The 25378-nt window shown below is 42.4% G+C and overlaps 11 protein-coding genes across 11 annotated transcripts; 3 read left to right on the top strand and 8 right to left on the bottom strand.

The window, feature by feature from the left end:
• Window positions 1-524: 524 nt before the first annotated feature.
• On the bottom strand, window positions 525-2338 carry BYT42DRAFT_410 (uncharacterized protein). The gene is made up of 11 exons (XM_051563431.1): window positions 2174-2338; window positions 2030-2112; window positions 1929-1955; window positions 1851-1860; window positions 1631-1783; window positions 1563-1569; window positions 1466-1477; window positions 1392-1409; window positions 1294-1332; window positions 1193-1231; window positions 525-1123 (listed from the first exon to the last, which is right to left on the bottom strand). The coding sequence occupies exons 1-11, from the start codon at window positions 2238-2240 to the stop codon at window positions 886-888; spliced, it is 693 nt and encodes a 230-aa protein (XP_051427798.1). The 5' UTR covers window positions 2241-2338; the 3' UTR covers window positions 525-885.
• Window position 2339: 1 nt separating this feature from the next.
• On the top strand, window positions 2340-4491 carry BYT42DRAFT_339 (uncharacterized protein). The gene is made up of 5 exons (XM_051563108.1): window positions 2340-2726; window positions 2783-2923; window positions 3015-3612; window positions 3683-3991; window positions 4066-4491. Exons 1-5 carry the CDS (start codon window positions 2508-2510, stop codon window positions 4251-4253), a joined length of 1455 nt encoding a protein of 484 aa, XP_051427797.1. The 5' UTR covers window positions 2340-2507; the 3' UTR covers window positions 4254-4491.
• Window positions 4263-5690, bottom strand: BYT42DRAFT_591132 (branched-chain alpha-ketoacid dehydrogenase; the record flags this gene model as incomplete). The annotated part of the gene is made up of 4 exons (XM_051570521.1): window positions 4263-4404; window positions 4477-5077; window positions 5128-5461; window positions 5538-5690. 4 exons carry the CDS (start codon window positions 5688-5690, stop codon window positions 4263-4265), a joined length of 1230 nt encoding a protein of 409 aa, XP_051427796.1.
• A 30-nt stretch (window positions 5691-5720) lies between these two features.
• On the bottom strand, window positions 5721-7534 carry BYT42DRAFT_550494 (uncharacterized protein). The gene is made up of 7 exons (XM_051566140.1): window positions 7136-7534; window positions 6965-7057; window positions 6740-6881; window positions 6587-6660; window positions 6286-6503; window positions 6140-6228; window positions 5721-6068 (listed from the first exon to the last, which is right to left on the bottom strand). Exons 1-7 carry the CDS (start codon window positions 7221-7223, stop codon window positions 5960-5962), a joined length of 813 nt encoding a protein of 270 aa, XP_051427795.1. The 5' UTR covers window positions 7224-7534; the 3' UTR covers window positions 5721-5959.
• Window positions 7535-8114: 580 nt separating this feature from the next.
• On the bottom strand, window positions 8115-9739 carry BYT42DRAFT_550489 (uncharacterized protein). Its single transcript, XM_051566139.1, has one exon. It carries the CDS (start codon window positions 9640-9642, stop codon window positions 8281-8283), a length of 1362 nt encoding a protein of 453 aa, XP_051427794.1. The 5' UTR covers window positions 9643-9739; the 3' UTR covers window positions 8115-8280.
• A 1754-nt stretch (window positions 9740-11493) lies between these two features.
• Window positions 11494-11940, top strand: BYT42DRAFT_609060 (uncharacterized protein; the record flags this gene model as incomplete). Its single annotated transcript, XM_051571216.1, has 2 exons — window positions 11494-11762; window positions 11889-11940. 2 exons carry the CDS (start codon window positions 11494-11496, stop codon window positions 11938-11940), a joined length of 321 nt encoding a protein of 106 aa, XP_051427793.1.
• Window positions 11941-12154: 214 nt separating this feature from the next.
• Window positions 12155-13802, bottom strand: BYT42DRAFT_487876 (Septin-domain-containing protein; the record flags this gene model as incomplete). The annotated part of the gene is made up of 6 exons (XM_051563837.1): window positions 12155-12395; window positions 12461-12804; window positions 12902-13019; window positions 13111-13327; window positions 13417-13548; window positions 13655-13802. The coding sequence occupies 6 exons, from the start codon at window positions 13800-13802 to the stop codon at window positions 12155-12157; spliced, it is 1200 nt and encodes a 399-aa protein (XP_051427792.1).
• Window positions 13803-14844: 1042 nt separating this feature from the next.
• On the bottom strand, window positions 14845-15630 carry BYT42DRAFT_550485 (acyl carrier protein-like protein). The gene is made up of 2 exons (XM_051566138.1): window positions 15281-15630; window positions 14845-15215 (listed from the first exon to the last, which is right to left on the bottom strand). Exons 1-2 carry the CDS (start codon window positions 15470-15472, stop codon window positions 15039-15041), a joined length of 369 nt encoding a protein of 122 aa, XP_051427791.1. The 5' UTR covers window positions 15473-15630; the 3' UTR covers window positions 14845-15038.
• A 1498-nt stretch (window positions 15631-17128) lies between these two features.
• Window positions 17129-17969, top strand: BYT42DRAFT_609057 (cyanate hydratase; the record flags this gene model as incomplete). The annotated part of the gene is made up of 7 exons (XM_051571215.1): window positions 17129-17143; window positions 17201-17265; window positions 17325-17391; window positions 17446-17552; window positions 17611-17707; window positions 17781-17831; window positions 17898-17969. The coding sequence occupies 7 exons, from the start codon at window positions 17129-17131 to the stop codon at window positions 17967-17969; spliced, it is 474 nt and encodes a 157-aa protein (XP_051427790.1).
• A 105-nt stretch (window positions 17970-18074) lies between these two features.
• On the bottom strand, window positions 18075-19195 carry BYT42DRAFT_488077 (uncharacterized protein; the record flags this gene model as incomplete). The annotated part of the gene is made up of 5 exons (XM_051563850.1): window positions 18075-18305; window positions 18357-18467; window positions 18532-18884; window positions 18950-19040; window positions 19124-19195. Coding segments are annotated over 5 exons (858 nt in total), but the record flags the coding sequence as incomplete, so codon positions are not given.
• Window positions 19196-22518: 3323 nt separating this feature from the next.
• On the bottom strand, window positions 22519-23718 carry BYT42DRAFT_550469 (uncharacterized protein). Its single transcript, XM_051566137.1, is given in 3 exon segments — window positions 22519-22659; window positions 22670-23357; window positions 23386-23718. The coding sequence occupies 2 exon segments, from the start codon at window positions 23581-23583 to the stop codon at window positions 22674-22676; spliced, it is 882 nt and encodes a 293-aa protein (XP_051427788.1). The 5' UTR covers window positions 23584-23718; the 3' UTR covers window positions 22519-22659; window positions 22670-22673.
• Window positions 23719-25378: the final 1660 nt, after the last annotated feature.

Genomic DNA, 25378 nt, shown 5'->3' with positions numbered 1-25378 from the left:
TATCCACTTCATGGTGGATGTGGCCAACGGAGGAAGCTCAGCTTCGATGGGATCGTGAGATTACCAATATGCGTTAAACAATCGATTCATTCTGCAGATTGATGAGCTGAGCTCTCCTCAAGGGGGAAAATCCCAGGATAAAAATGGCTGCACACTAAAGTGGTTATCCTTCAACGATACTTCCTGAGCGAATAAAAATCGAAACTAACAGTTACATTACAGTCGACTCACTTGCAGACGGCCGCTGCATTGAACCTTGTCTTGATGTATGTGATAATGTGTTCTCAAGCGCTACAGTCACCGTAACAGATGATTTCACTGAGGATAGGAATGCTGCGTCGGACCGATTGAATGCCTTTCTCCTCACGCTGGAAATTACACCAAGGAGCAGCACGATGTCATTGATCGATCTGAAACTCCCCTGATTGGTCGATTGACAGGCGGTCAAATCTGTCTCTTGGGCTGGTGGCAAGAAAAATCATGCAAGACATGGACCTTCATTACTGGGTTCAACCTATCCTTTTTTTTACCAGATCACCATGTAAAAAGAGACAATCCATTGTGCACTTGAAATTTATACGCATATGAGGAGCACCACGCACGCACTGCCAGTTCATGAAACAAGGACACTCGGGATCCGCTGGATTCGCCGCCATTGAACAATTTTAAAACGCCACGCGCACCTTTTTGTGATGGCCACGCCGCCAAGCATATTATTTTGAACGCCATATATCGACCCCAAGCGTTTCGCCATTTTTTTTTCTTTTTGGTTGTTTGTATCAGAGACACAGACATATTCTTTCTTTCAGATAACAATCCTGGGCTTTTCAGAAGAACAATTACAAGTAAAACTGGCTAGGTCTGCACCATCCACGTTCGAGCGACTTAATATCTTCTATCGCTGCTACGACGTCTGTCGTCAAGACGGTCGCCACGGTCATCATCATCGTAACGGCTGCTGCGGCCCTTGTCACGAGAGCTGCGACGCTCACGTCTGGGGCTACGGGAACGCGAGCGGGAACGGGGACGAGGAGAACGAGAGCGCGGGGAACGGGAGCGCGGGGAACGGGAGCGAGAAACGGAGCGTCTTCTGGAAGATCCACCTCCACCACCGGTGCGTGAACTACTCACAACCAACGTCAGAAAATCATCATGCCAGCCTATCTCCACTTGCGTCAATTGCGGAACTTACGGGCAGTCTCTAGCTAAATGGCCGGTTTGACCGCATTCACTAAGATATTGAAACGGTCAGTATCTGTTGGTTTCTGCGTACAAGGCCAAGTAGTCACTCACAAGCAACGATTTTCTTCAAATCTCATGGCACGTTCACCTCTGAAAAGTTGACGTCAGTCGACAAGACATTTTTAGTTCACCTGAAATATCATCATTACCTTCCTTTCGGTGTAGGACTAACCAACTCAATTTAGTATAGTGATACAAGACTTTTTGCATAATTTTCACTCACCATTCTCTGGCACTGTCAACGATAATAACAAGGTAGCAAGATTGATCAATCATTTGAAAAAAAAAAGACAGGCAAAGGGCGTGTTCTGTGTACTTACATATGACCTATGATCAATGTATTAATGAAACTGGTCCACTCAGAGAATCTGTATTATTTGCAACTTACCGGACTCGCCACAGTTATAACAACGGTCGTTGCTGGAGCCGGAAGGAGGGCCGCCTCTGAAACCTCTAAATGGGCCCCTGCGAGCAAATTCGACCTGAAGATCTTCACCTTCGAGGCGGTAGCCATCAAATTCCTTTATGGCATCCTCGGCGTCTATTGAATCCCAACAACAAAGGTTAATTTCACGGCATAGAACGAATTCCCTATCACTTGAATGCACCTCTAGAATCCTGAAGAGAAAGAAATAGCAGTGAGTATGTCTGCGCAGAAGAGCGAACTCTTGTTGATATTGGCTTACCTCAAATTCAACGAAACCAAAGTGTGACTGAAAAGAAGGGGAAAAGAAAAAGGAATTTTGAACAAACCACATCTCATGCGCTCAATTATTTTTACACATACCACAATTTCCAAGTCTTTCACCCTGCCGATACGATTGAAGAGAGATTCGAGGTCACGTTCACGTACATGACGACTGATGTTGCCTAAAGGAGTATAACTGTCAGTCATCTGAAGCTTACTGGTTCGTGCATTAGCATAACGTACCAACGTAAAGTCTTCGAAGGTTGCCACGTCTACCGCGGTCACGATCTCTGTCGTCATAGTAAGGCATTTTTGCTTTTTTAAAAGGGGAGAGGAAGGGAAAGCAGAAAAAGCTGTGAGGAGAAAAAAGAAAAAGGGAAACGGCAAGAAAAATGATATAAAAAAAGGAAATCCTCTCTTTTTGGTTGCCCGCTTTTTGTTTGGGACTCGGAATGATGAATGGGTTGAATAAGTGTGACTGCTTTGAGGGCGCCCTTTCTTATATCAGAATCAACCAGTTCTTCTTTTCTTTCTTACGTCGAAGCGGTCGTTTCTGCATATATAGTCTTACCCAAAAATGTCTTCATTAGCCGATGAACTTGCTGCTGATCTTGATTTTTCCGACGAGGAAAACAACTCAGACTACAATGAACAAGATACCAACGAGACCATGGAAACGGATGAAGCGGATGTTACCGCAAGGCGAACATCCGATAGTAATACAACGGAAGATCCGGACGATGTACGAAAAATCTCCAACTTTTTATACAGTAATCGATTGCAAGATGTCCTCAAGGTAAAGCGATTGTGTTATTTATCATGTATGTGAGCTAGGGACTTACTGTGTCATAGCAAATCGATCACTTCGAAGCTCAAAAGCGCAGCGCACACGATGTCAAAGGTCCAACTGAAGAAGACGATGAATACAAGCTGAGTGTTCAAGCCAACGCTTTAACGGCAGACATTGATAATGAAATGCAAGCAGTACACAAGGTAATGCATTCTCGAATGGTCTTTGCGAAAACAAACAGTGCTGTGAGCCAGTCGAAGCTAAAAATTTCATGCTTTTTTTTTTTCTTTCTAGTTCATTCGGGACAGTTATGCTCCAAAATTCCCAGAATTGGAATCTTTGGTACTGAATCCGTTAGATTACGCACGCACGGTGAAAGCCATCGGCAATGAAACTGATCTTACGAAAATCGACTTGCGATCCATTCTTCCTTCAGCGACGGTCATGGTCATCACAGTAACAGGCACTACCACGAGTGGACGTCCGTTAACGGCTGTCGAGTGGAAGCGAACCGATGCCGCATGTGACATGATTTTCGAACTGGATGCTGCGCGAAAGAAAATTATGACGTACGTTGAATCGCGCATGGCCCTGGTGGCGCCCAACTTGTCCAATATTATCGGCAGTTCGACTGCGGCCAAGTTGCTGACAGCGGCAGGAGGTTTGACGGCGTTTTGCAAGATTCCAGCATGCAATGTCATGTTGTTGGGAAAAGTTGGCAAGGCAAGCACTGGATTTTCCAGTGCTAGTATGGAGAAGCATACTGGCTATATTTATTATTCGGATTTGGTCTATTCTGTGCCCGCCGATTTAAGAAGGAGAGTGGCCAAGATCATCGCCAACAAGTGTGCCCTGGCGGCTCGTATTGATTCTTTACACACATCTCCAGATGGTAAGGAGTCAATGAAATTTGAATTTTTTTCACTCGTGATGGCCAAACTGATGAGATTTTATGTATACAGGTCAAAAGGGTCGAGAGATGCGCGAAGCTATTGATCAAACGATTGAAAAACTTCAAGAACCACCACCATCAAAGAATGTCAAAGCATTACCGGTACCTGATGAAGGTCCCAAGAAGAGAAGAGGCGGTCGACGTGTACGACGAATGAAGGAGGCGTATGCGATGACAGAATTGCGTGCGGCTCGTAACCGAATGGCATTTGGTGAAGCGGAAGAAGAAGTGGAATACGGTGATGAAACAGAAGGTCTTGGTATGGCCGCAAAACAAATTGGCAAAATTCGTGCCTCTGTGGCCGACGCAAGGAACAAAGGTAACTCAAAAATACACCAATGGTGGAGATGGTCAACGTTAACGCTTCCCTTGTTCTTTTTTTTCTTCTTCTAGTCAAAGCACCCAAACTCAAATCTTATCATACATCTGGCACAGCAACATCTGGCTTGGCCTCATCATTATCATTCAGTACAATTCAAGGGATCGAATTGCGAGATCCTACAGCAGCTACAGACAGAGTCAACAAGGCAAACGAAAAATATTTTGGTGACGGCGCATTTTCTATTTTACCCAAAAAATAGAAGCATTGCCTAAATCTCTAAATCTTCCGCCATGGATTCGTCGATGCGTTTCAGTTTCAGAAATACATCACAACCGTAACCATTCATGGAAACAAGTGTTAAAGAACCACCAAAGTAGCGTGCATACATACGTGCGAGTGGCAATCCAAAGCTATAGAATATATAACCTCCATCAATGATCTCTCCACGGTAAATAAAACAAGAGATGTCCCATATAACTCACCCTAAACCGGCCAATGGTCCACCTACACCACTTTGCATCACCATTTCGGCCATCCCAGCAAAGATACTGGATGGATCCTCATCGTCTCCCGCTTTTGATACGGTTGTGTAAGAGTATTCAAACACTTTGTTCAGATCTTCCTCTTTGATACCGCTGCCCTGATCTCGGATCCGGATGCCGATTTCTTCCTGACCATTGCTGATGGTGACCTGGATGGGAGGAACCTCGGTCTGACCTGACTTTTTAATGTACTCAATGGTCGCGCGATGTGAATTCTTTAGTAGTTCGGTCAGAATGTATTCCAGATGCACCGGTACGTAGGTAAAAGTCGTATCGATATGGCCATCCACAATGGTTTCCGGACTTTGGCCATAGTTGAACTCGCAGAGCTCGGCGACAAAGTCAGCACAGGTCCGGATGAGTTTGTGAGGACTCAGTTGGGTATCGATAATGCCAATATGACCATCGGTCGCATCGTGCGGTTGCATCAACATAATACACTGCTCGGCAATCAGACGAATTCCTATTCGCGCACGAATCATGTCGTCCAGGAACGTCGCCATGTCTTGGCCGTTCATATACTGTTTGCATTCCAAAAATCCTACGCGATAGAATGAGCATATGAGCATGGCAACCTCTAAGAGAAAGTACCTCTGGCGAGAATGGGAATGTTATCAGAATGGCGCTCCACCAATTCTTTCAGTTTTTCTGCGTATTCGATGTCGTTGGTATCGTCTGTCGGATGCGAGTATCTTTCCAGGCTTTCAAAGGATTCGTAGTATAGCTTGTAGATTTGTTTAATGTAAGGATTGGTGCCGACGATGAAAGGAAGACTTTGGAAAGCGCGCACTCTTCGAGCAAGACGAACCGGTAATTCCGTCCGGGCGTAACGCGCACATGCTCGAAGGCTTTCTTGCGACAGCGGCGGTTGGCCGAAACACAGCAGTTGCTTTAATGTGACAGGTTTAATAGGTCGATTGGCATACTAGGGTAAACCAAGCACAATTATGAGTTGACCAGTCCACCAGAGTTTGTGAGTCATAAAAGATCAAAAAAGTTACCGTGATGATCTTGTCGTCGTAAAAAGCATGACCAGATCGCTCGGCGGTATTGGTTGCTATCCTTCGGATACTCAGAACCAAAAGAGAATGCGACGAGGTGAACGGCAGACGACGGAAAACATGCGTGTACGAACGATGACAGATGGTGATCATCGTTCAAGGTCAAGATAGAAGAGAATTCCAAACAAACAAGCGTGAGAATACTCCAATTCCAGAAAGTGGAAGGAGAAATAAAATAAAAAATAAAAAAATAAAACGAACCAATGAACAAGCATAAACCATTACAGAACTTCATGTTTACGGTAAAATGCATAAAATGCGGTTATGTACATCATGACATGAAATAGAAAAAAAAGAATGACAGAATAAATATGAAGAAACACTGCTACGTACGATATACTAGAAAAAACAGGGGGTATTGTCTACATGGCGCTGGTATCATCAGCCATCAAATCAGCATAACCATATGCTGTTAACCAAGAGAACGAGATCACCAACAGACTGGTGCAAATAACATCAATGATTGCAGTTCTAATACATCTTGTCAGTATCATCCACGCTGCAGAAGCAAGGGTCAACCCGGTACAAAAAAAAACACTTACAAATAGGGCAGTACGTAATTGTCAGGATCGTAATTATACTTCCAGAAGATTAAGGTCATGGATTTACCCATTTTTAAAGCGAGCCACGTCTAGAAAGAATTCATTAGTTTCGCACCCATCACTCGCATTGACGGTATCGTACTTACACAAACCATGGACATAAGGAAATAGGTCACGAGAAAGGCAAATGTGTAGTCCAAATGCCCTAAATTCAGCAACCATATGATGAACAGAAATAAAATTTGCACAGGCACATTCATCAACATCAATGTCCATTCCACGCGTTTATATTCTTCTTTTACACCCGCGTGAAGACAGGTACTAATTCTGGAAGCATAAATGGAACCCAAATTTCCTGCTAGACCTATCATTCATCCCATCCGCGCGTCAGTTGACTGTTTGATTTTTCTTGGAATTGACGGATCGTTTTCATTTTATAATATTTACCGCAGAGGATGGGTGTCAACATGGCCAGTCCGTTGTACTGTTCAACATAACGCTCGAGGACCAAACCAGCAAAACTTTAGAAAAAGATGAGTATTACATAAGAAATTAATACCGCAGTCAGAAGGCTTGAACGATCTGTTTTTAGTAACGTACCTCGAGATTAACATGGCAAATATGATAGGTGACCATCCGGAAAATAACAGATCTCGAACATACATATTTCGCCACACCGATTTTGCAAAGAATGGTACAGACAAAATCATCAGTATCAGTAATACCAAGCTTAGCTTGGATTCTTTTTACCGAAAAAGAAAAAAAAGGAGCCTTTGAGTTTCTCCGATTGTTGGTAGGTTCAGTTCAAACTAACCGAGCACTTACCCAGATAACTGAGCAGACCGTGTGCACAGCCTGCCAAGATGCCCAATGTTACCACATCGCCCAAAGAGGAAGCCATCGGACAAGCAATATTGTCTGTGTTATTCCAAAAATAGCGCAGGAATTTTTTTAGAACCGATTGACGTCAAAATTTCTTGGATCCAGAAACCTTACCAGGATCGATGCGAAACCTCCGACTAACGATAATTAAACCGCACATAAATACGCCCAACACGAAACTTGACGCGGCGGCTGCGATCATTGAGCTTGTGATGACGAGAATACTTTCATACACCGTGGTGGGTTCGTCGGGGTGTTCAAGCACACCGAGAATAAATGAGAAAACACCTGCGATCGATCCGGCAATGAGCGCTTGGACCTGAATTAAAGCTAAATTGCCAAGAACTAGCGCGTTTCTAGTTTGCGGAAGATCCAAATCGCCGAGATTCGCCTATTTTTTTTTTTTTCGAAAGACAATAAAGAATCCATCACATTAGGAAAAATAAGGAGAAAACAAAAAAAAGCATAAAACAAGGAAAAGATTGGTGTACCGAAGTTGAGAAGCGTGCAGCAAGGTTCATCTCTAAATTTCCTTTGAGATTCAGGAGAACAGGAACCAAGATAAACAATTCTGGAACTCTTGTGAATACATCCCAATGCTAAAATAGTGGACAAATGTCAGTGGAAATAGATGGTGGCTAGTGGCATTTTATGCGCGAAAGCTGTCCCCTTTTCGACTCACTTGAAAAACATCCATCATCCATCCCGCAAAAATCAGTCCAACCACACAAATCAAGAGTGAAGGAAGTGCCTATAAAGCAAAAGAAAAATGTGAAATTCGATCAATAACGTCATCGAGGCAACCACTGGCAATAAAATCCGCTATTTGGGATCTGCAAAACGTACCTGCACGGCGAGTTTGTTTGCGTCACCGATCTCGTGAGAAGCATTATTTCGTTCTTCGGCTTCGAGAAGACTAGGTGATTTGAAGAGAACAAAAGATGATGAAGTCGATGCGCTTCTGCCATGTCGAACATTCTTTGGAATGCTGGCTTCCTCCAGATGACGATCGCCCAATCGGTTTGTCTGTAGTTCGATAACGTCGGTCGATACTGGATGATAAGAGGAAGGCATGACCTCTTGTGAATGATGCTTATTTTTATTGCGGATATTGAACAAGGTGAAGGAAACGGAGGATGAAAGGAAAGGGAAAAGAAAAAAAAGTAAGGAAGGGAAAGAAAAAGATGGTCGGGTGTAGGAAAGGGAACAGTGGCTGAGAAAGAATCCCATAATTAAGCCGACTTTGAATGGGCGATCCTTTACGGTCTTGTGTAACCAATGATCAGCGATCTGAAGGCCGGAAAGACAACGATGGCACAAATAATGGAGACCGTTAACATAAGCATCCATACCCGCTCACTCTTTCGCGATTGTTCATAATTGGCCTTCCACGTCTCCAACGTATTCACCCGAAGCTGTAGTTCCTGATACCGTAACTGCGTTTCTTCGATCTTTTTCCGGCCTCTTCGTCTCATTCGGTACAGCTCTTGCTCGAAAGCATCCATACGGTCGTGCAACATCATTTGCGGGTCCATACCCTCCTCCAGTTCCGAATCGGTGGACAGCAACATGGTGTTTCGCTTTTTTTCATTGTCTTGATTCACTTCGTTTTCTTCTCCGTGAGAGGTGCTTTCTTTGTCTTTCCGCTGATCGCTTCCCGACTCGTGCATAGATATATTGGTAAGGCATCGCGCTTGTAATCGCCGTTGATGATTCGCTAGGTTATGAATTTCATTGTGGATTTTCTCCGCCATCACAGCGATGTATATATTCTGCAGTAAACGACTTTGTCCGAGGTATTCGCGCTTCAAAGGCATATTTCCGACCATCATGTTATCCGACAGAACGCGCGATGATTTCACCTGATGTCCTCCTCGGGTCAACGTTCGCAGGTCACACAGCAGTCCTTGCAACACATCCCACACCGCTGTGCGTGATTGGTCGAAATCATCAGTTTCAATTTTATCGTCTGGTAGGTGAAGGAATTGCTCGTGCGCCCATGCTTGCCAATGCACCATACCGTTCTCCATGCGATCTTTCATCACCATACCGGTCTGCTTGTGTCGACTGATCTGGGTTCGAATTTTTCGATTCATCGTGAGCGGCTCAATCTTGTCAAAGGCGGTTTCCAAAAGTGCACGCGTTGAATACATGGCTTCAGGAATGCATTGGGCTCGCCAGTTGTGTACCAGTTCATTGCGCGAAGTATTATCGGAAGAAAATATCGAATCGAGATCTGGATCAAGGAGTCCGCTTAGCTCGACGTCCACACCGAGGCTGGCGGCCATACTGCGCGCTTTTGGAACACTGACCCAGATATCGCAAAAGGGGAAATTGTTCACTAGGAAATCCATTTCGTAGCCCGATCTGAGTTGAAACAGCAGTAGGCCTTCAGTGATGGTCAGCCCGCAGGCCTTCCACAGCTGGCCCGCCGAAACGTAATGGTTCTCGAACTGATACTCGATAAGACGGTAAATGGGAATGCCGTCAAGTTTGCACTGCAATGCAGGATACATGCGTGTCTTGTTCTTTAACAATGCATCATTCCGTGCACTGATCTCCCAATTGTAAAGCAGTTGAAATTGCAGTGGCAAAGCAACTGGGCTGGTCGGTGAATCCATGAACGAAAATTTTACATAAAAAAAAAATAAGCCAGGGCACAGAAGCAATAACCAAACTATAAAAGGCAAATGAACTCTATTGGCACGTGTTTCTCAGACAGACAGACAAGATCTGTGCTGTGGAATTTGAGGTTCCGCGTCAAACGCCCTTACCTTGCAAGAAGCATACAATTTGTGGGTTCACCCGTAAAATGCACGTCTACACTCTTTAGTTGATTTGGCTTTGCAGCTTGTATATCTATAAAAATGCCATTTGAGCACACACCTAAAATTGGCTCGACATGCTGAAATTCCCAACCTTTTTAATCCAAATGACTGCACGCTTACATAAAAATCAGAAGGGTCGACCGTTTTCTACAATTGTAGCTTATCAACCCTCCAGACATGGTATTACTGCATGATTTCCAGAATCAGAAATAACGTAGCTTTAGGCATCCATCCGTGCTTACTGCGATACATCGACCACCAGTTTCAAATTGCACTACCTTGGAGATTAAAAAGAAATTTCGGTTCGGGGACAGGGAAGCACTTCTTTACTTTTATGCGTTTCAGTTGAACCTTTCAACGCATACCAAAGGCTTGATCATAATATATGGTTACAACTTGAACAAGTTCATCATATCAGAGGATCGGAAACAGAGGATAAATGAACACAAATACATTTTCAACATTTGCAAGAAAGCAATCTATTTTTTCGGGGTGGACAGGAATTATGCTCTTTTCCGCAGAGGGTCTTTGCGTAATTTTGGAAGCTTGGCATAAACCTGGTATCAATTTGTAGTTCAAAATTATACCATATTTGTACGTAAACCGCCAAATAACAAGCTCCTCATACTCTAATCCCACACAATACGTTGGCCTGCTTAAATGAAGATCAACGCAGCGATTTTACATCGATAGAGCAAAATAAACCTATCGCGGCATACTGTATGGGACTTGAGATCTCTTAGAAGCACAAGGGAATTATCAGTCATTGTACCAAAAGCCAATGAAACACGCCAACCGGAGGAACAAATCACGGAAAAGATGATCCCGAATGACAAAGATCCCGTCAAAGCTCACCATGAGAGACTGTAAGCGTAGAAACACTGGTGAAGTTAGGACATCTGTTGTACCGATTCGTATTGCCCTTGGATGATCGACACTCAACCCAAAGCTTAACATTTAATTATCTTTATTTGTTTTTTCCATTTTTAATCATTATTAATCCAAGGATTTGCCAAGACTTGGGGAAAAAAGGTCTGTGTGTATATTGCTACATATCCTTTCGTATTCCATGTTATCTATTTTGATATTTACACAAACTGTGACTAATGGCACGCTTTTAACGGGTGCACCGGAACTTGATCTTTGATTTGGAAAATTGAAGCAAGGCGGTAAGAAACAATCAATGCAGGATCCATCATTCTCATAAACGGGACGATTCAATAGGATGGATACGCTGTGCTTTTACAGCAGAAAGAACTTTTTCAGTATCAAGCCTTATGCATATTTCATCATTGAATGCATAGAGCCATATTTTTACCTATTGAGGGACGGATCATGTTAATTCATGCAGGTCAAGTTCCCGGGGGGACGTAGTAGCATCCAGAGGTGCGGTGAGCACAGGCAATCAGACATGTCACGTTTTTGGATTTCATATTTTTTTTGGAAAATGCCTCGCCCTAAAGGGAGAGCGGTGAAGAAATATCTAGTCAGCGTTAATGAATCACTAAACATATTAACAGGGGAAATGGGATCGGAATGTTCGGACTGGTTAATATATATACAAGATACGTCCGCTTTCAAGTAAGAGGATTATAATCAAAATAGCATAATTTTCCTTTGATCATGTGGTTTAAGACATCATCCATGGTACTCGCTCTCTCCACGCTCATGGCCGTGGTAACTGCCAACGATAAGATCTGCTATGAAGGACCTCGTCAGGCTGCCGAAGTGTTCTGTAAAATGTTTGGTGTCAATGACCGTAAATTGGATTGTCTCTGCGAACCTTATCAGTACTGCGCCGTTTCCGAGCAAATGGAGTGCCGACCAGAAGTCCGCGATGCTTGCACTGCTTTCTGTATGCAAAACAGCTTGTTTTCCTTCCAATGCGAAAACAACTCCCTTCATGCATGCCAGTAAATGGAATCATATCCTTCATCATTTTTTTAAATCACGCGTTTCCCCAACCTCAAGCTTCCGTGATCCTTTCTTTTGTCCATTCACCAATTATTCACCGTTCGTCCATGCCCATCATACCGTAGAGATCAAGCCATGCTAACGGTAGAAAATTATATTTTTGGTATCCTAGTATGAAATAAAACAAGTAAAAGGAAAAAAAAAAGCCAAGCGCTAAATCATCATTGCCGTGTTTTCTTTTCTGTTTTTCTTTTTGTTTTTTTGTCTCCAAAAGAAAGATGAAGTTGAGAGAAACCAAAAAAAAAGTAAAGCAAAGCAAAAAATTAGACATATTTAGAGTAGAAGAAGAAGGAGAAGAGAAAAGAAGAGAGATTGCTTATATTGCCTACGTTTACTTTCTAAGGGCTCTTGGAGAGTCGCGATGGTTGTAGTAATAAGCGTCCAAATCGCTTTGCATTTCCCTAATTCTTTCGTTTTGTGCTTCCAACTCGCTATGAAGTCGATCTCTTTCACCAAGAAGCTGCTGCTCCCATGCACGGAATCGTGCTTCTTCAGCTTTGACTTGTTCAGTGAATTTTTGACGAAGAGCTTCTTCCTCTTCCTTAAATTTGGCATTTTCATTTGGTTGAGTCCTAAAAAAAAAATGGCATGGTTACTCACACCAATTTAACGTGCCCAACGACTATTCCTTGCTTACCTTGGGTCACCGAATTTACGAGTTTCCATTTGAGTTTGACGATAGTTCTCATAGTGAGTTTCTTCGGTGGTGGTGATCAAGTCAAGCATGTGTGTGCGAATTAATAAGCTTCTGAGCTTGCGGAAATCGCAGTGTTCATCATTTTCCACCTCCGCCACTCCCCAGGAATACTCTCTGCCTTTCACTTTGCGTCCATCGCTGGTCATGACATCCTGCGTGGACCCAATGACGGCAAAAGGTAATGCAGCCATCATGTTCACGTTTCGGTTGGTGGTATTTTCATCGTCGCTTTCGATAGGACATGAATAAACCTGAATATTTTGAGCCGCAATCACATCTCGAATCTATGGTAAAATGATAGGAGTCAAATCAAGGAGACTTCAGGGATCCACATCACCAACATGGATAAAAAAGGAAAATAAGGAGATGACAGCAACATACATTCTGTTTGAATTTCGCCAAGTCCGCAGGTGTGAGAGTATCGGCTTTAGCGATCACTGGAATTAGATTGACACGCGAACCCAATCGTTTCATCGTCTCAATATCAAGAGGGGATAAACTATACACAGCGATAAATATAGTTAAGTGAGGTTAATTTTTTCCATGGAACCCAATTTTCTATTTTTTTTTTTTTTTTGATATCCACTCACGTATGACCGGTCGGTTTAATGAAATACAAACAAGCATGCACGCGCATATCGACCACTCCCTTACGGCACGGCTGCTGCTCCTGTCGCATATATTTTTCATGCTGATCATCAATGAAATCCACAATAGGGATCCAGCCATGGCGATTATTCACATAATCACCAAATCCAGGTGTGTCAATAATTGTCAGCTTGACTTTAAACATCTTTTCTTCCAGTTCTATATGATTGCATTGGCATAAAAAAAAGTGGTCCAAATATGCAACTGTCATTCTTTTTCTCTCACTCATTTTTTTTTTCTTTACATACCAGCTCTGGTAATTTGGATTTGAACAGTTTTACTAGGGGGTCGCACTCGACGTTTGGCATGATTCTTGGGCTCTTTAATGGTGGACGTAAAAAGAGTGTTGACAAAGGTAGTCTTTCCAACACCCGATTCACCTTGATTTCAAAAAAAACACGAATAAGAAAAATAAGAATTCATCATGTATAATTGTGTTGTGTTGTGTGCGTGTTGTGTGTTCGAGGCTACACAAAAATAACTTACCACACACCATGATAGTGAAATTGGCCCCATTTTTAGCGACGATTTTATGTCTTTGATTGGGCAAGTTTGCAATACCGGTGCCTGTCGAGGTGATGGGAGCCGGTGGAGGTGGAGGAGCGATGATCTCTGTTGGTGTGGTAACTGTCATCATGATAGCGATGTGGGAAAAGTAAAGAAAGAGAAGAAGAAAAGAATTAGAGCAAGAAAAAGTGGAATGGGGAGACCCATCAGGGTCTATGTAGGCCCGTTTCTTTCCTCATGCCCCTGACCAACGGCTAACCCCTTAATCACCAAATGTTCCTTTTTTTTTCTTGTCATGTTTGCCAGGCGTTTTCTCACTCCCTTCCTCGCGCTGAAGTGAGAACCCTTACTTCACCATCCAATACAGACAACCCAGCAACCGTTTTTCACGGCATTGGCAGGCAAGACGTTTGTCGCGGATGGTGCTTTCAGGCGACATAAAATATTACGAATAGCGACTCAATGAATACAGTGCCATCATGCCTTGTCTCAACCCGGCTTGGCAGAAAACATAACCAATAAAGCACATTTCTGATGGGATGTTGTTGGTGGACATTTCTTTGGTATTGATAAAAAAAAAGAGGTTATCACAAATAGTGGGAGCACTTGGATATGATGGCGCGTTTGCGCATGACTTTGGGTGTCAATGATCAGGACCCTACCCCATGGTAACAAAAGGCACGCTTAAAAATGGAACGGATAACTGGATTTGGCTGCTTGATTAATTGCAAATCCATTATTCTGATCATATCTGACTTCATTTGCCCTATTATTGAAAGAGTGATTGCATAATCAGTTGAAAAATAAGCTTTACCACCAAAGTCTGTCCTCTGTGTGTTATGCGATGCATGAGCGGATGACGTTCATTGGAAAATACTAAAAATACCCATGGTAGCTGAATCTAACCCTCTTGTCAACCTTGGGAGGTAGCAACACGAGCTAGGGCCAAGTTTGGTTCACACATTTTGGGGCGCTTCAGCAGCCACACGTGGGTCAGATGATGCCATTGAACTGAATAGCTCCCGCTTTGCTTGTTCATGCCATGATATTTGCTGTAAAATGAAGCCGCCTGCCATGCCGAAAGGGTAGACACTCTGGCGTGTCTTTTTTAGTCTACACTCTTACTATGTCGTTGCGAGCTTCAACAATCCCAAAGAAAAATGAATACGGTTGTCGATTGCAATTTACATGACTTCTAATACAGTCTTTATTTTCAATTCTCTTATTCCTTCACTGGAATAAGCCGTTTTTTTTTTTCTTCATTCTTCATCCGCATTTCCATCACAACAATACTGCAAACAGGGAAAATGAACTTGGAATGGGCCGAAAAAACGCCAAACATTTTACATTTCAAGCAGTATTTTTAGTGGGCATCAGGACGCTTGCTAATATAATCAACAGCTTGCTTTGCAGATTTGATTTCATCAGCTTCCTTGTCGGGAATCTCCACGGAGAATTCTTCTTCAATGGCCATGACGACTTCGACGGTATCCAAACTATCGAGGCCAAGATCATTGACAAAGTGTGCGTCAACGGCAACCTGTTACAAACTCACATTAGTCAATGTACACATGTGACCATTTTCAAGCTTCCAAATGGCGTTACCTTGGATTGGTCGACCTTGTCGAAACCCTTCAAAATGTTTAAGACACGGGTTTGGATATCGGATTCGCTGAGGCCAGCACCGGCAGAGTAGAAACGAGCGGCAGCGGTGGGCATGACGCGTGCAGAGATGGGGGCGGCTCTGAAAGCAGCGGCCTTGGTGGCGGCATTAAGAAGAACGGTGGGGCGGAACATGTTGCTGATTAATATAGCGTAAGTTTGGTGCAAAGGGAAATGTTAAGAGGGAAATTTTGAATGTTATTAAAGACCAGGGGCGATTCTAAGCCACCACGGCCGGTGACCACTGTGCAACTGCGAAACGTTCAACTGGTTCATTTTCAACTTCCGCAGCATCTAGCACTCGGATTTCAGACACTCTACATCTGCCTACAGTTCATTGGAGAGCAATATAAAATAGAATATTACTGTCCATATGCACACTCTAGGCACATATCACATAAGCATTTCTAGCTGTTGATTTGGCGTCGTTAGAATCTATCAAAAATTGGCTTTCTTACTTTGGTTATCTATCACCGAAATTCCACGAAGTTTCAAGGACAGCAGCAACTAGTTTACTTATAAGACTTTTTCTTAACTTGGAAATGAGTTTTTCCAGTGATCAAAGTTGTATAAAAATTCAAGCACTGACAAGTCGAGACGAATGAAAAAATTGATATCAAGATATCGGATTCAGCAAAACACAACTCCTTTTCATTGTTGGAAGAAAAACTGAAATGAATGCTGCCCCTGCACTGCAAGAAAAAACAAACGGCTCAATGAACCCAACTGGCCAAGAATGAACCAAGCATATCAAAATGGCACAAAAAAACAGAGTACTTTCCCGCCAAATATGAGAACAAAGCTGGTCTAAAATCTCAATTGCGTGCCATTGAGCAAAAAGAATGAAACGTCTTCGCCCATTTTTGGTCAGCGACTTGTGCAGGAAGCTGAGCAATTTCAACGATAGTCAATCCATGGGAGATGAATACGTCTTATGTATTCGAGAAACGCTGCGTCTGCAAGCGAAAGTAAGGCCGCAATACCTTGAAAGCGATATTTGATGTCAATAAAGGGCCATAAAGCAAGTATGAGATTTAGTTGAATTTTTATTGGTAAATTAGCCTTCCGTGCTGTTATTTGCGGTGGAGAAGCAGCAGGACATGTGAGAGCTTGAAGAGTGCTTCGCCGTCGTACGCGCTGCCACTTTTGGCAATTCCCATTGCGAGATGGGTAATAAGCAAAGAGAGTGATGAAACTGATTTCTGATGCACCCATAAAATACCAACTTGATTTGACCGACTGGTGGTCGTGAAATACCGTCGTGAGAACCCTCATCAGAAAAAAAAAATCAATGGTGAATTCCCTAGTAACCGGTGTAGCCATGGGATGTGGATCGGCTGTGAATCGAGGAGCGTTGCGGCCAAGGGATTATGTAAATCTCATTCAATCGTACTTCTTTGCTGATACCTTGGTTGTGTGCGTTTGTACATCTTTATATTGGGTATTAGTCAGTTAAGCCGGAAATCATTGTCATAATACCATAAACGAAAAATATGACAAAAAATACCGATCAGTGCCGATGTGCCAAAAAAAATTATCTGGAAGCTAGATATGTAACCGAAAGAACTTTTCTGGGACACATGATGGAAAGCGACGTGTGGATGCAAAGAGAAAAAGATATGAAAAAACTGGTAAACCAGACAGTGGTCCCATTGGGCGTTTGGGGGTTTACCTTTTTTGGACAGCCCACGACAGTGGTCATGCTGGCAACCCCTGAGCAAGCTTATCGCTTTTCACACACCTCATACCGCAACGCGCGACTCAGGTCATATTTCGTTGCTCCCTTTCCCAATGTCCACCATGAATGTAATCTTGCTGCTGTTGTCGACTGTTCTGCCCCAACCTCACTAACCGAGACAGTAGAATAATCCGCGCCTGACTGCATTGCAAACTCGCATGTTTCAAGCAAAAGAAGAACGCCACCTGAGGTGAAGCTCTGCATGTTGCCATTTCGAATGGACTGTAGCACTGATGTTGTATGCGTTAGATTTCAAGATATTGGGGATCGGCTAGGATTGGATGAAATATATATCGCCGCTTTATTTTATGGCCAGGTAAAGTTGCGACGTTGCGTTTATTATGCAAGTACGTTTGACCGTATTGCCTAGGTCAAACCGACTCTTGAAGAGTTGGAGGCATTATCCGAAGTACTGAATATTCCACTGGCCCACCTAAAAGAGGAGTATGGTGCTCACTATTTTCCAGATCGTGGAGGGTATATCGTCAATGTCTAATGGGCCTTTAACAAATCACTGATTCGCATTGGCCCATAGTCTTATGAGTACTCCGCCCACTGATCCGACGTTATATCGTTTGTATGAAATATTACAAGTTTACGGCTATCCCTTGAAATCAGTCATCCATGAAAAGGTAAGGAAAAAACGATTGCATTTTCCGAGACTGGTGATTCTTAATTGATGAAATTTGCGCCCTCTGTATCCAGTTTGGCGACGGTATCATGTCCGCTGTCGATTTCACGGCTACAGTAGACAAGGTAATGCAACTCGCCTGGATAAAGACAAAAACCAGTGGTACTGACGATTTTTTTCTCGGCAACAAGGTGGAAACAGAAAAAGGGGATCGAGTAAAAATCACTCTGAATGGGAAATTTCTACCTTACAATCGTTGGTGATAACAAACTCTCTTTTAACCTATTTTTCTTCTGGGAACTGTACGACAATAAATCCCGGCTGTTTTTATAAGAACGTCAATACCAAAGCTGACGATGGAACCAATCCTACAGAGAACATTGAGTGAACAGTTTCATCAAAATGAGATTCATCAATACGCTACCTAAATCCTTCAGAGTCTTTCTTTGATGTTCCTCGGTAAACACTTTTCTCGGAAAGGTGGTACCAAGACTAAATGCGGCATTGATGCCTTGAGAATTCAGATAATCGTGCACTTCCGAAAGTTTAGCATTCGCGTCAAAGTTTTTGACAATGGGTGCCATTCCAGGAGCTCTAATCTATTTTTCCTTTTTGTTTAGTTCCTGGGCAAAGTGAAACTCGTAATGAACACTTACTTGTAATCTTGCTTCGTGGTATTCCTGTTTTGAAGATGGCGTTGTTTGATTGGCCGATGCAGACTGTTGCTGTTGTTGTTGTTGCTGCTGTTTTGCGGCCTCTCTCTAAGCGCAAGTTTAAGCATGCTATCCCATATTCAAGCGCACACACCGATGAACTATGATGTACCTTGGCCATGCGTTCCCGCTTGTCCGCTTCGATTTGCGCCTTGATTTTTGCTTTCGCGAGCCGATCTTCTTCTTTTTCTCTTCGCTTGGCTTCAAACACCTTTTTCATCTCTTTAGCCTCCAATTCCTCTTTGAGCTGAGAAATTTCTTGGCCTGTGCGCCGTCTCATCTTCTCTAATGCTTTGCGCTCCTCTTCTTCCTGCATTGCCTTCAAGGCACGCTTTTCCGCCAACCGGGCCTTCAATTCCGCCAGCTTTTGCTTTTTCTCTTCTTCGGTCAAAGGCTTGATCGATTCCGTGCTTTCAGAAAAATTTTGATGACTGGTTCGCGTGGCATGTCGTTCCGCGGCCGCAGCTGAAAAATGAAAAGGTCGGTGTCAACGTTGATACAAGACCCAACAGCGGGTACCCTTTACGTACCATCGCGGAATAACTTGGAGCAGTCGTTGCAAACCAAACTTTGAGCTGTTTGTTCATCGGCTCTTATCTCTCCTTTTCGAAAGTGTAAGTGCTACTGTATTCATTCAATCCGATATACTATGTACCATCATCTTCCTGTGTCGAAGCTTCCGATTCGTTAGCCGCAGGTTGCACTTGACCGCCCAGTACATGAGCTGTAGGCTCGTCATTGTCTGGTTCGTCAGAGATTTCAGGATGACTCAACAACCTACGGAAGCCATTGAGTACCAAAAAATGAGTGGTTCGTCTGTCATTGTCACACTCACCAGTCCATGGCGACTTGAAGACCGGCTCCACCTGTTGCTTTCCAAGCTTTCTCCCTGCAGTGAACGTTAAATCTTTTGTCACTAACCCTCAGTGGGAAAACTTACACTTTATTACGGGAGAAACCCATTTCTACCAAAGCATCCTTATCGCTTGCCATTGGTTCAACCGTAGATAAAAGAAACTGCAACCTTGTAGAATTCACTGGACGCGCTCCTCCAAATCCAATGCGGTGCACAGTCACGAACAGGTTCTACTTCCTCGATCATGCACCAAATATTCTTCCTTCGTCATGATTTATCGCACACCAAAAAACCTTCATTAAAGCGATTTATGCGATGAAGCCAAATACACTAGATTGCTATTCCAAGTTATCTCCTGCCGATTGCATATTCTATACACGCAGAAAGTAAACAGGCAGATCACATACTTTCCCAGCTTCTGGTACGTGCCTGGTATATTTTCTATTTAAAATAAATAAGATGTCTATCATTCCTTTTACGTCGTCAACAAATACACAACACGAGTATAATCTTCATGACAGCCAAATCCGATCGGCTCTTCTGCACGTTTACCACCTTCAAATATGAAAAAAAAGAAAAGATCCTGCTGCAAACAATCCACATTTTGCTGAGATAGGACAGGCAACAGGAACATGATTCTTTTTTATGGAACCTAACCTCAACGCCGTAACTTCCACCCAGCAACGCTTCCATTGCTCTCTCTTACGGCTCTCCTGCCAAATTAAAAAATCCCCAATCTCACCACCGCAGCACTTCAAGCCATTCAAGGAACGCCAGTTTTCACACTCATTCGTTTAAGTGATTGGCTCAAACCGCTGCACGTGATGTGACTGGCGCAATACTCGATTATGATTGGCTAATTCAAGAAATTGCGGGGTCTATAGAACATAGAAATTCTGTGGTATAGATGGATAGAGATGTTGAGTATGGTGAGACTGTTGTTTATTCTCGAAAAAGATCATCTCTTTAGTATCTGGTATTCAAAGATAATAACTGGTATCGGGATTTGAATGTACAAATAGTGTGTAACTACTCTAGTGTCTCTTATTTGCTTAAACCGAGGTAATTCTTATGTAGTGGTATATGGACCCTACCTATATGACAATGGGGTCACTGTCAGATGGGATGGGTCCAAACGGTAAGCCATTGGGCACAAAAGCATCGTAGCGAGGTGGTCTCGATGGTGATGTGGAGGGCACCGCTGTGGTAGAATTTGAGGCAGCAGATTGCAAAAGAGCAGGCAGCATATTGATATATAAAGAGTAAAGAAACAGGCTGAGCACAGACCCTTGTAGCACACCAGTAGACGGAGTAAAAGGAGTGGAGGCTTGGTTTTGCAAAAGAACTGTGACGGAAACATCATCGAACATGTGCGCTAGGAGCAAGACAAGTACAAGAGACATGGAAGAGACAAGTAAAGTCTGCCAGACAACCCGGCAGTCAACAGTATCATAAGCGGCCTTAATGTCCAAAAAAGCAACGACAGAGTAGTGGTTGTGGCGATCGCGGTAGGCCCACATCAAGTCGTGTAGACAGAGGGCTTGATCCAGAGCACTACGTTGATGGCGAAATCCCCCTTGGGCAACGTCTAGAGGTGGGGCGGTGGTTTCCAATATACTGTACTGTAGATAAGAGAATCATCTCGTACAATTGAGGTCAGTGAAATCGGGCGGAAGTTGGCAGGATCGTGAGGGGCACCTTGCTTGTGGATAGGAACTACCTGGGCATGATGCCACACTGTGGGAGTATAAGACCATTGGGTGCAGATGATAAACAGGTGGGTCAGCAAAAGGGCAAGAGAGTCTGCGATCAGTATCAACATTTCGGCACAAAAATCATCTAGACCTGGGGCTTTTCGGCATGGGAGTCGTTTCAAAGTGGCAATGATATTCTCTCTGGTAAACGCATGCGAAAGGGATGTAGATGCAAGATTGAAAGGAAGAGACTGGCTGGGTGCAGGTGGCAGTGGTGGTCGGGTGCGTGGCAAATGTTGACCAGAGTAAACAGTCGCCATATGGTCGCGGAGCACTTGGGCACCAATAGCTGGGCCATCAGGATGAGTAAAGCATACCTGTTGGTTGCGGCGATTGCGGATGCTTTTGATGGTTGCAGTTGCACGCGAGAAATCCCCACAGGCCAAGTGATCGCAAAAGGCACACCAAGTCTAACGCTTAGCGTATCGCACGGCACAATGGAAACAGGCAGCAGCGTGTTGGAGGCGATCCCACCATGGGACTTTGTCCAGGCCAATGACTCGATGCCAGCGACGGTAGCAACGTTCTCTTTCATCTGCGAGGGCTTGGAGCTCTGTATTTCAAAATGATTTCCATGAAGGAGGCCGGGGTGCATGACGACAGACCGATTTGTCCAGCGCAGTGTAGATATGATCATTGAGATCAGAGTTCAGTTGGTCGATCGGTGGTCGAGTGGAAGGCGGGTTTTGAGAAAGATCCTGGAGTTGTGTAAGAAGACGGTCTGACAGGGAGTGAAAAGTATCAACATATACAGTAAGCGATGCACGTCCGTTTCTTATAATCGCGATAGATTCCAGAGGTGACGGCTTGAAGAAGAAGAAGGAGACATGTGAACAAGAGTAGTGGGGTCAAAGTAGGCGAAGGATAAGACCAACAGTTTGTGGTCAGAGCCAAGGTATAGTTCAGAATAGATTTTTAGCGAGGGAGTGGAAAGTTGAGGCACATTGGTAAGAAAATAGTCGACGATGCTGCTATGGAGCTGTTCATTCCGGTAGTTGAGAAAAGTGGAAATACCATATGCTAAAGAGATGTTGAGAATCTGGAGATTGCGTTCTTCTACCCAGTCTTGTAGTAGTGATCCGCGGGTATTGGAGCGATGATCACCTGTGAGAGTGCCCAGGCAAGCATTTAGATCACCACAAATGATGGTATCATTGGTCAGTGGGATGGCGTTCAAAGCGGCAAGAACTTCATCAGGCGTGAGAGAGGGTGGCAGATAAATACAAACAACCCGGAGTGAAGGGCCGATCTGGAGCCCAAGGGCATGAGGTGACGTTATTGGGAATTGAACAATGTGGAAAGGAAAGCTGGGGGAAACAAGAGCAGAAATACCATAAGAACCACGGAAATTACTGTACCCGCAACAGGGCTATCATACAAATGGTACTGAGACCAAGAAGTACGGAGTCGAGCTGGGGAAAGTAACTAGGTTTCAGTGATGAAAAGGAGAGAAAAGGACTGGCAGTGTTGGAGGATATCATCGACCAAGGAGGCTTGAAGGCCATTAGCATTCCATAGGCCGATGTGGAAGGGAGTGGTGGGAGTGAGTGGGGTTGGAGGTGAGGGCGATCGAGAATGAGTGGCAAGAGAGGTTGACAAGGAAGGAGTGAAGGGGTGATTGGGATCAATCCGGATCAATCATCTTTAGAGTGTGCCGCTACAGGCTTGGGTGTGTTCACTTTTAGCATCGATCATATCGGTATCAGGATCAGAAGACTTTTCTTCAGCAGGGAAAACGGGAGCACCTCGGCAGGAACTCAGAATGCGAGAAACATCTGCCTCATTAAAGATAGCATCATCTAGAAAGGAGCGGGCAATGGGCGAGGCAAGGTGGTAAGGAAGGCGGGCCACAGCTTTTTCACATCGACTATAGTGAAGGGTCTTGGCAAACAGGTGTTGTTCCTCAAGGGGCAAACTTTTGATTTCGGGATCAGCAAGGTGGACAGGATCAAGAGGGTCAAAATCAAGGAAGGGCTTAATGGTATGCTTTTCAAGTGTAGCAAGAATAGAGGGACAGTACTGGTTGTGGATAAGAAGTCCAACAACAGAGCGAGCAGGGAAAGTTATGTCTAGAATTCTATAGGGGTCGATTCCAAGGCAGTGAAGATGAGAACGGGCTTCTTGGCAGGTGAGTCTGCGGGAACGAGGGATGTAGAGGTACTGGAAGCCACCAGGGCCTTCAGCTTCCTTGAAAGTACGGACTGAAGCAGCCAAGCTTCGGACAGTGCACTTAATACGTGGAGGGCGGATTTTTTTGGACACAGTGGCCAAGGTGGATTCATCAGAACCCAAAGGTGTAGGAGTGGCTGGAGTGGGACATGTTGCAGCCTCAGTGGTAGGGGGGGGAAATGGGGACAGTAGGTTTAGGAGCGCTGGCAGTAGCAGCAGCAAGTTGGGCTTTCAGCTGAGCATTCTCATCATGCAGTTGCTGGTTTTCTTCAAGTAGGCAACGGATCTGGTCAAGTTTAGTATGATGCGTAGTGACTTGCGCAGTCAGGTAAGTAATTTGGGCCTGCATGGCCACAAATTGTTCAGATGAAGTGGTGGTGGACATCGAGTTGGGATGCGACGTCAGCAGGCGAAATTCAGAATTGGAGTCCGGTTCAGACACAAAAGGTGGTGCGGGGAGCGAAGCGGTTACCAAAAAATGAGATTCGGCGATAGAACTGGCTGAAATCAATGTTGTGTTTCTTTGATACACTTTTCTTGAATTGGAGATATTTCAGAGAAGAACGATGGTAATGATTTCAAGCTTCAGAAATAAGTCAGTAGGGGGTGGATGCACGATATGGCAAAGGATGTATGATGGATGGAAGGGATTTAATTGTGTGTGGAACAGGTGTAATTCCGGCTAAAAGTGATGAAGAGCGGAAAAAGGGTGCTCGCTTAGCTCAGTCGAAAATGTATAAGTTTATTAGAGGAATGGACGATCAGCCTTGGAGAAAGCTCTCTACAGACCAAACCTCAGGTGAACAGAAGGAGAAAAAAGGGGAAAACGAAAAAAACATCCATCGAGTCGCAAGAAAGAACGGACAATTATTAAGATAACACACAGATTCTATAATTTAAACTCCGATATAATTTTAAACTCAATTATTGAAAAAGTTAAAAAAAACTAAAAATTAAATTTTTACTAATAATAAAAATTATTGCAAATATGTTTACAGAACCTTATATAAATTTAAAAGATATTTTTAATAATGAAAACAAAGCTTTATATTATTTAATTAATAATAACTATATTAATAAAATAGAAAAATGTAAAGTTTGTGATAAAGATACAAAATTATATATAAATAAAAAATTATATATTTGTAAAAATTATAAATGTAGAAAATCATTTTTACCTTTAACAGGTACAATATTTTCTAAAATGAAATTATTATTAAATATTCAATTACATATATTAAATTATTATCTTTTAAAAATGCCAGCAACTAGTATTGCTACTACTTTACAAATAAATCCAAATACTGTAAGTTTATATTATAAAATTTTTAGAATATATTTAAAAATAAAATTAATTTTAATAAAAATATAAAAATTGGAGGAAGAAATAAAATAATTGAAATTGATGAAACTAAAATTGAAAAAAATAAATATAATAGAGGTCATAAAATTGAAGATGCATGGATTATTGGTGATATTAAAAGAAGTATATTAAAAAATAAAATTAAATATCAAAATCAAAAAATATTTTTATTACTAATTCAAAAAAGAAATATAAATAATATTGATAAAATTATAAAGAAATATGTTAAAAAAGATACTATTATTTATACTGATTGTTGGAAAGGATATAATAATTTAAATAATATAGGATATAAACATTTAACTGTAAATTATAAAAAAAATTTTAAAGATCTAATAACTGGAATACATACTAATTCAATTGAAAGTTTATGGAATCATTTAAAACAAAGTATTCCATTAAGAAATAGAAATAAAAAATATATATTATTATATTTACGTGAATTTCAATAGAGAAAAAAAAATAAAGAATATAATATTTGGAAAAAATTTTTAAAAGATTAATTTATATAAAAAGATAAAAATTGAATTTTGATATTATTAAAAAGATGACACAATATATATTAAATAATACTATAAATATGAAATGTATTTTTAATATTCATTATCTTAAATAATAAGACCTAGTTATGTTAATAAACTAACTTATTTAATACATAATGATTATATAATATACCTAAGAAAGTTGGATATTATATTATGAATGTAATTAAATATAATTATTATAAAATTAAAAAAATAAAAAAAAATTGAAAAATCTAATAATTAAAAAAAAAGATAGATGATATATATGATATGATTATAGATGACAAATATAA

The sequence above is a fragment of the Radiomyces spectabilis genome (assembly GCF_025331425.1).
Source record: "Radiomyces spectabilis strain NRRL 2753 chromosome Unknown BYT42scaffold_1, whole genome shotgun sequence".
NCBI classification, from domain to species: domain Eukaryota; kingdom Fungi; phylum Mucoromycota; class Mucoromycetes; order Mucorales; family Radiomycetaceae; genus Radiomyces; species Radiomyces spectabilis.
Note: the sequence above shows the minus strand (reverse complement) of the source record. Positions and strands in the feature narration are given on the sequence as shown.

What these genes read in the sequence shown, in the direction of transcription:
- BYT42DRAFT_410 (XM_051563431.1), bottom strand. Translation starts at nt 2,240, where the DNA reads ATGCCTTACTATGACGACAGAGATCGTGACCGCGGTAGACGTGGCAAC. An exon ending in CCTTCGAAGACTTTACGTTG is followed by an intron (nt 2,113 to 2,173) that starts GTACGTTATGCT and finishes ATACTCCTTTAG; the next exon opens with GCAACATCAGTCGTCATGTA. An exon ending in TGAAAGACTTGGAAATTGTG is followed by an intron (nt 1,956 to 2,029) that starts GTATGTGTAAAA and finishes CCTTCTTTTCAG; the next exon opens with TCACACTTTGGTTTCGTTGA.
- BYT42DRAFT_339 (XM_051563108.1), top strand. Translation starts at nt 2,508, where the DNA reads ATGTCTTCATTAGCCGATGAACTTGCTGCTGATCTTGATTTTTCCGAC. An exon ending in AAATGCAAGCAGTACACAAG is followed by an intron (nt 2,924 to 3,014) that starts GTAATGCATTCT and finishes TTTTCTTTCTAG; the next exon opens with TTCATTCGGGACAGTTATGC. An exon ending in GGCCGACGCAAGGAACAAAG is followed by an intron (nt 3,992 to 4,065) that starts GTAACTCAAAAA and finishes TTCTTCTTCTAG; the next exon opens with TCAAAGCACCCAAACTCAAA.
- BYT42DRAFT_550494 (XM_051566140.1), bottom strand. Translation starts at nt 7,223, where the DNA reads ATGATCGCAGCCGCCGCGTCAAGTTTCGTGTTGGGCGTATTTATGTGC. An exon ending in TCCTTATGTCCATGGTTTGT is followed by an intron (nt 6,229 to 6,285) that starts GTAAGTACGATA and finishes AATTCTTTCTAG; the next exon opens with ACGTGGCTCGCTTTAAAAAT. An exon ending in AATTACGTACTGCCCTATTT is followed by an intron (nt 6,069 to 6,139) that starts GTAAGTGTTTTT and finishes AAGATGTATTAG; the next exon opens with AACTGCAATCATTGATGTTA.
- BYT42DRAFT_550489 (XM_051566139.1), bottom strand. Translation starts at nt 9,642, where the DNA reads ATGGATTCACCGACCAGCCCAGTTGCTTTGCCACTGCAATTTCAACTG.
- BYT42DRAFT_550485 (XM_051566138.1), bottom strand. Translation starts at nt 15,472, where the DNA reads ATGTTCCGCCCCACCGTTCTTCTTAATGCCGCCACCAAGGCCGCTGCT. An exon ending in ACAAGGTCGACCAATCCAAG is followed by an intron (nt 15,216 to 15,280) that starts GTAACGCCATTT and finishes AGTTTGTAACAG; the next exon opens with GTTGCCGTTGACGCACACTT.
- BYT42DRAFT_550469 (XM_051566137.1), bottom strand. Translation starts at nt 23,583, where the DNA reads ATGTCCACCACCACTTCATCTGAACAATTTGTGGCCATGCAGGCCCAA. An exon ending in CCAGCGCTCCTAAACCTACT is followed by an intron (nt 23,358 to 23,385) that starts GTCCCCATTTCC and finishes CCTACCACTGAG; the next exon opens with GCTGCAACATGTCCCACTCC.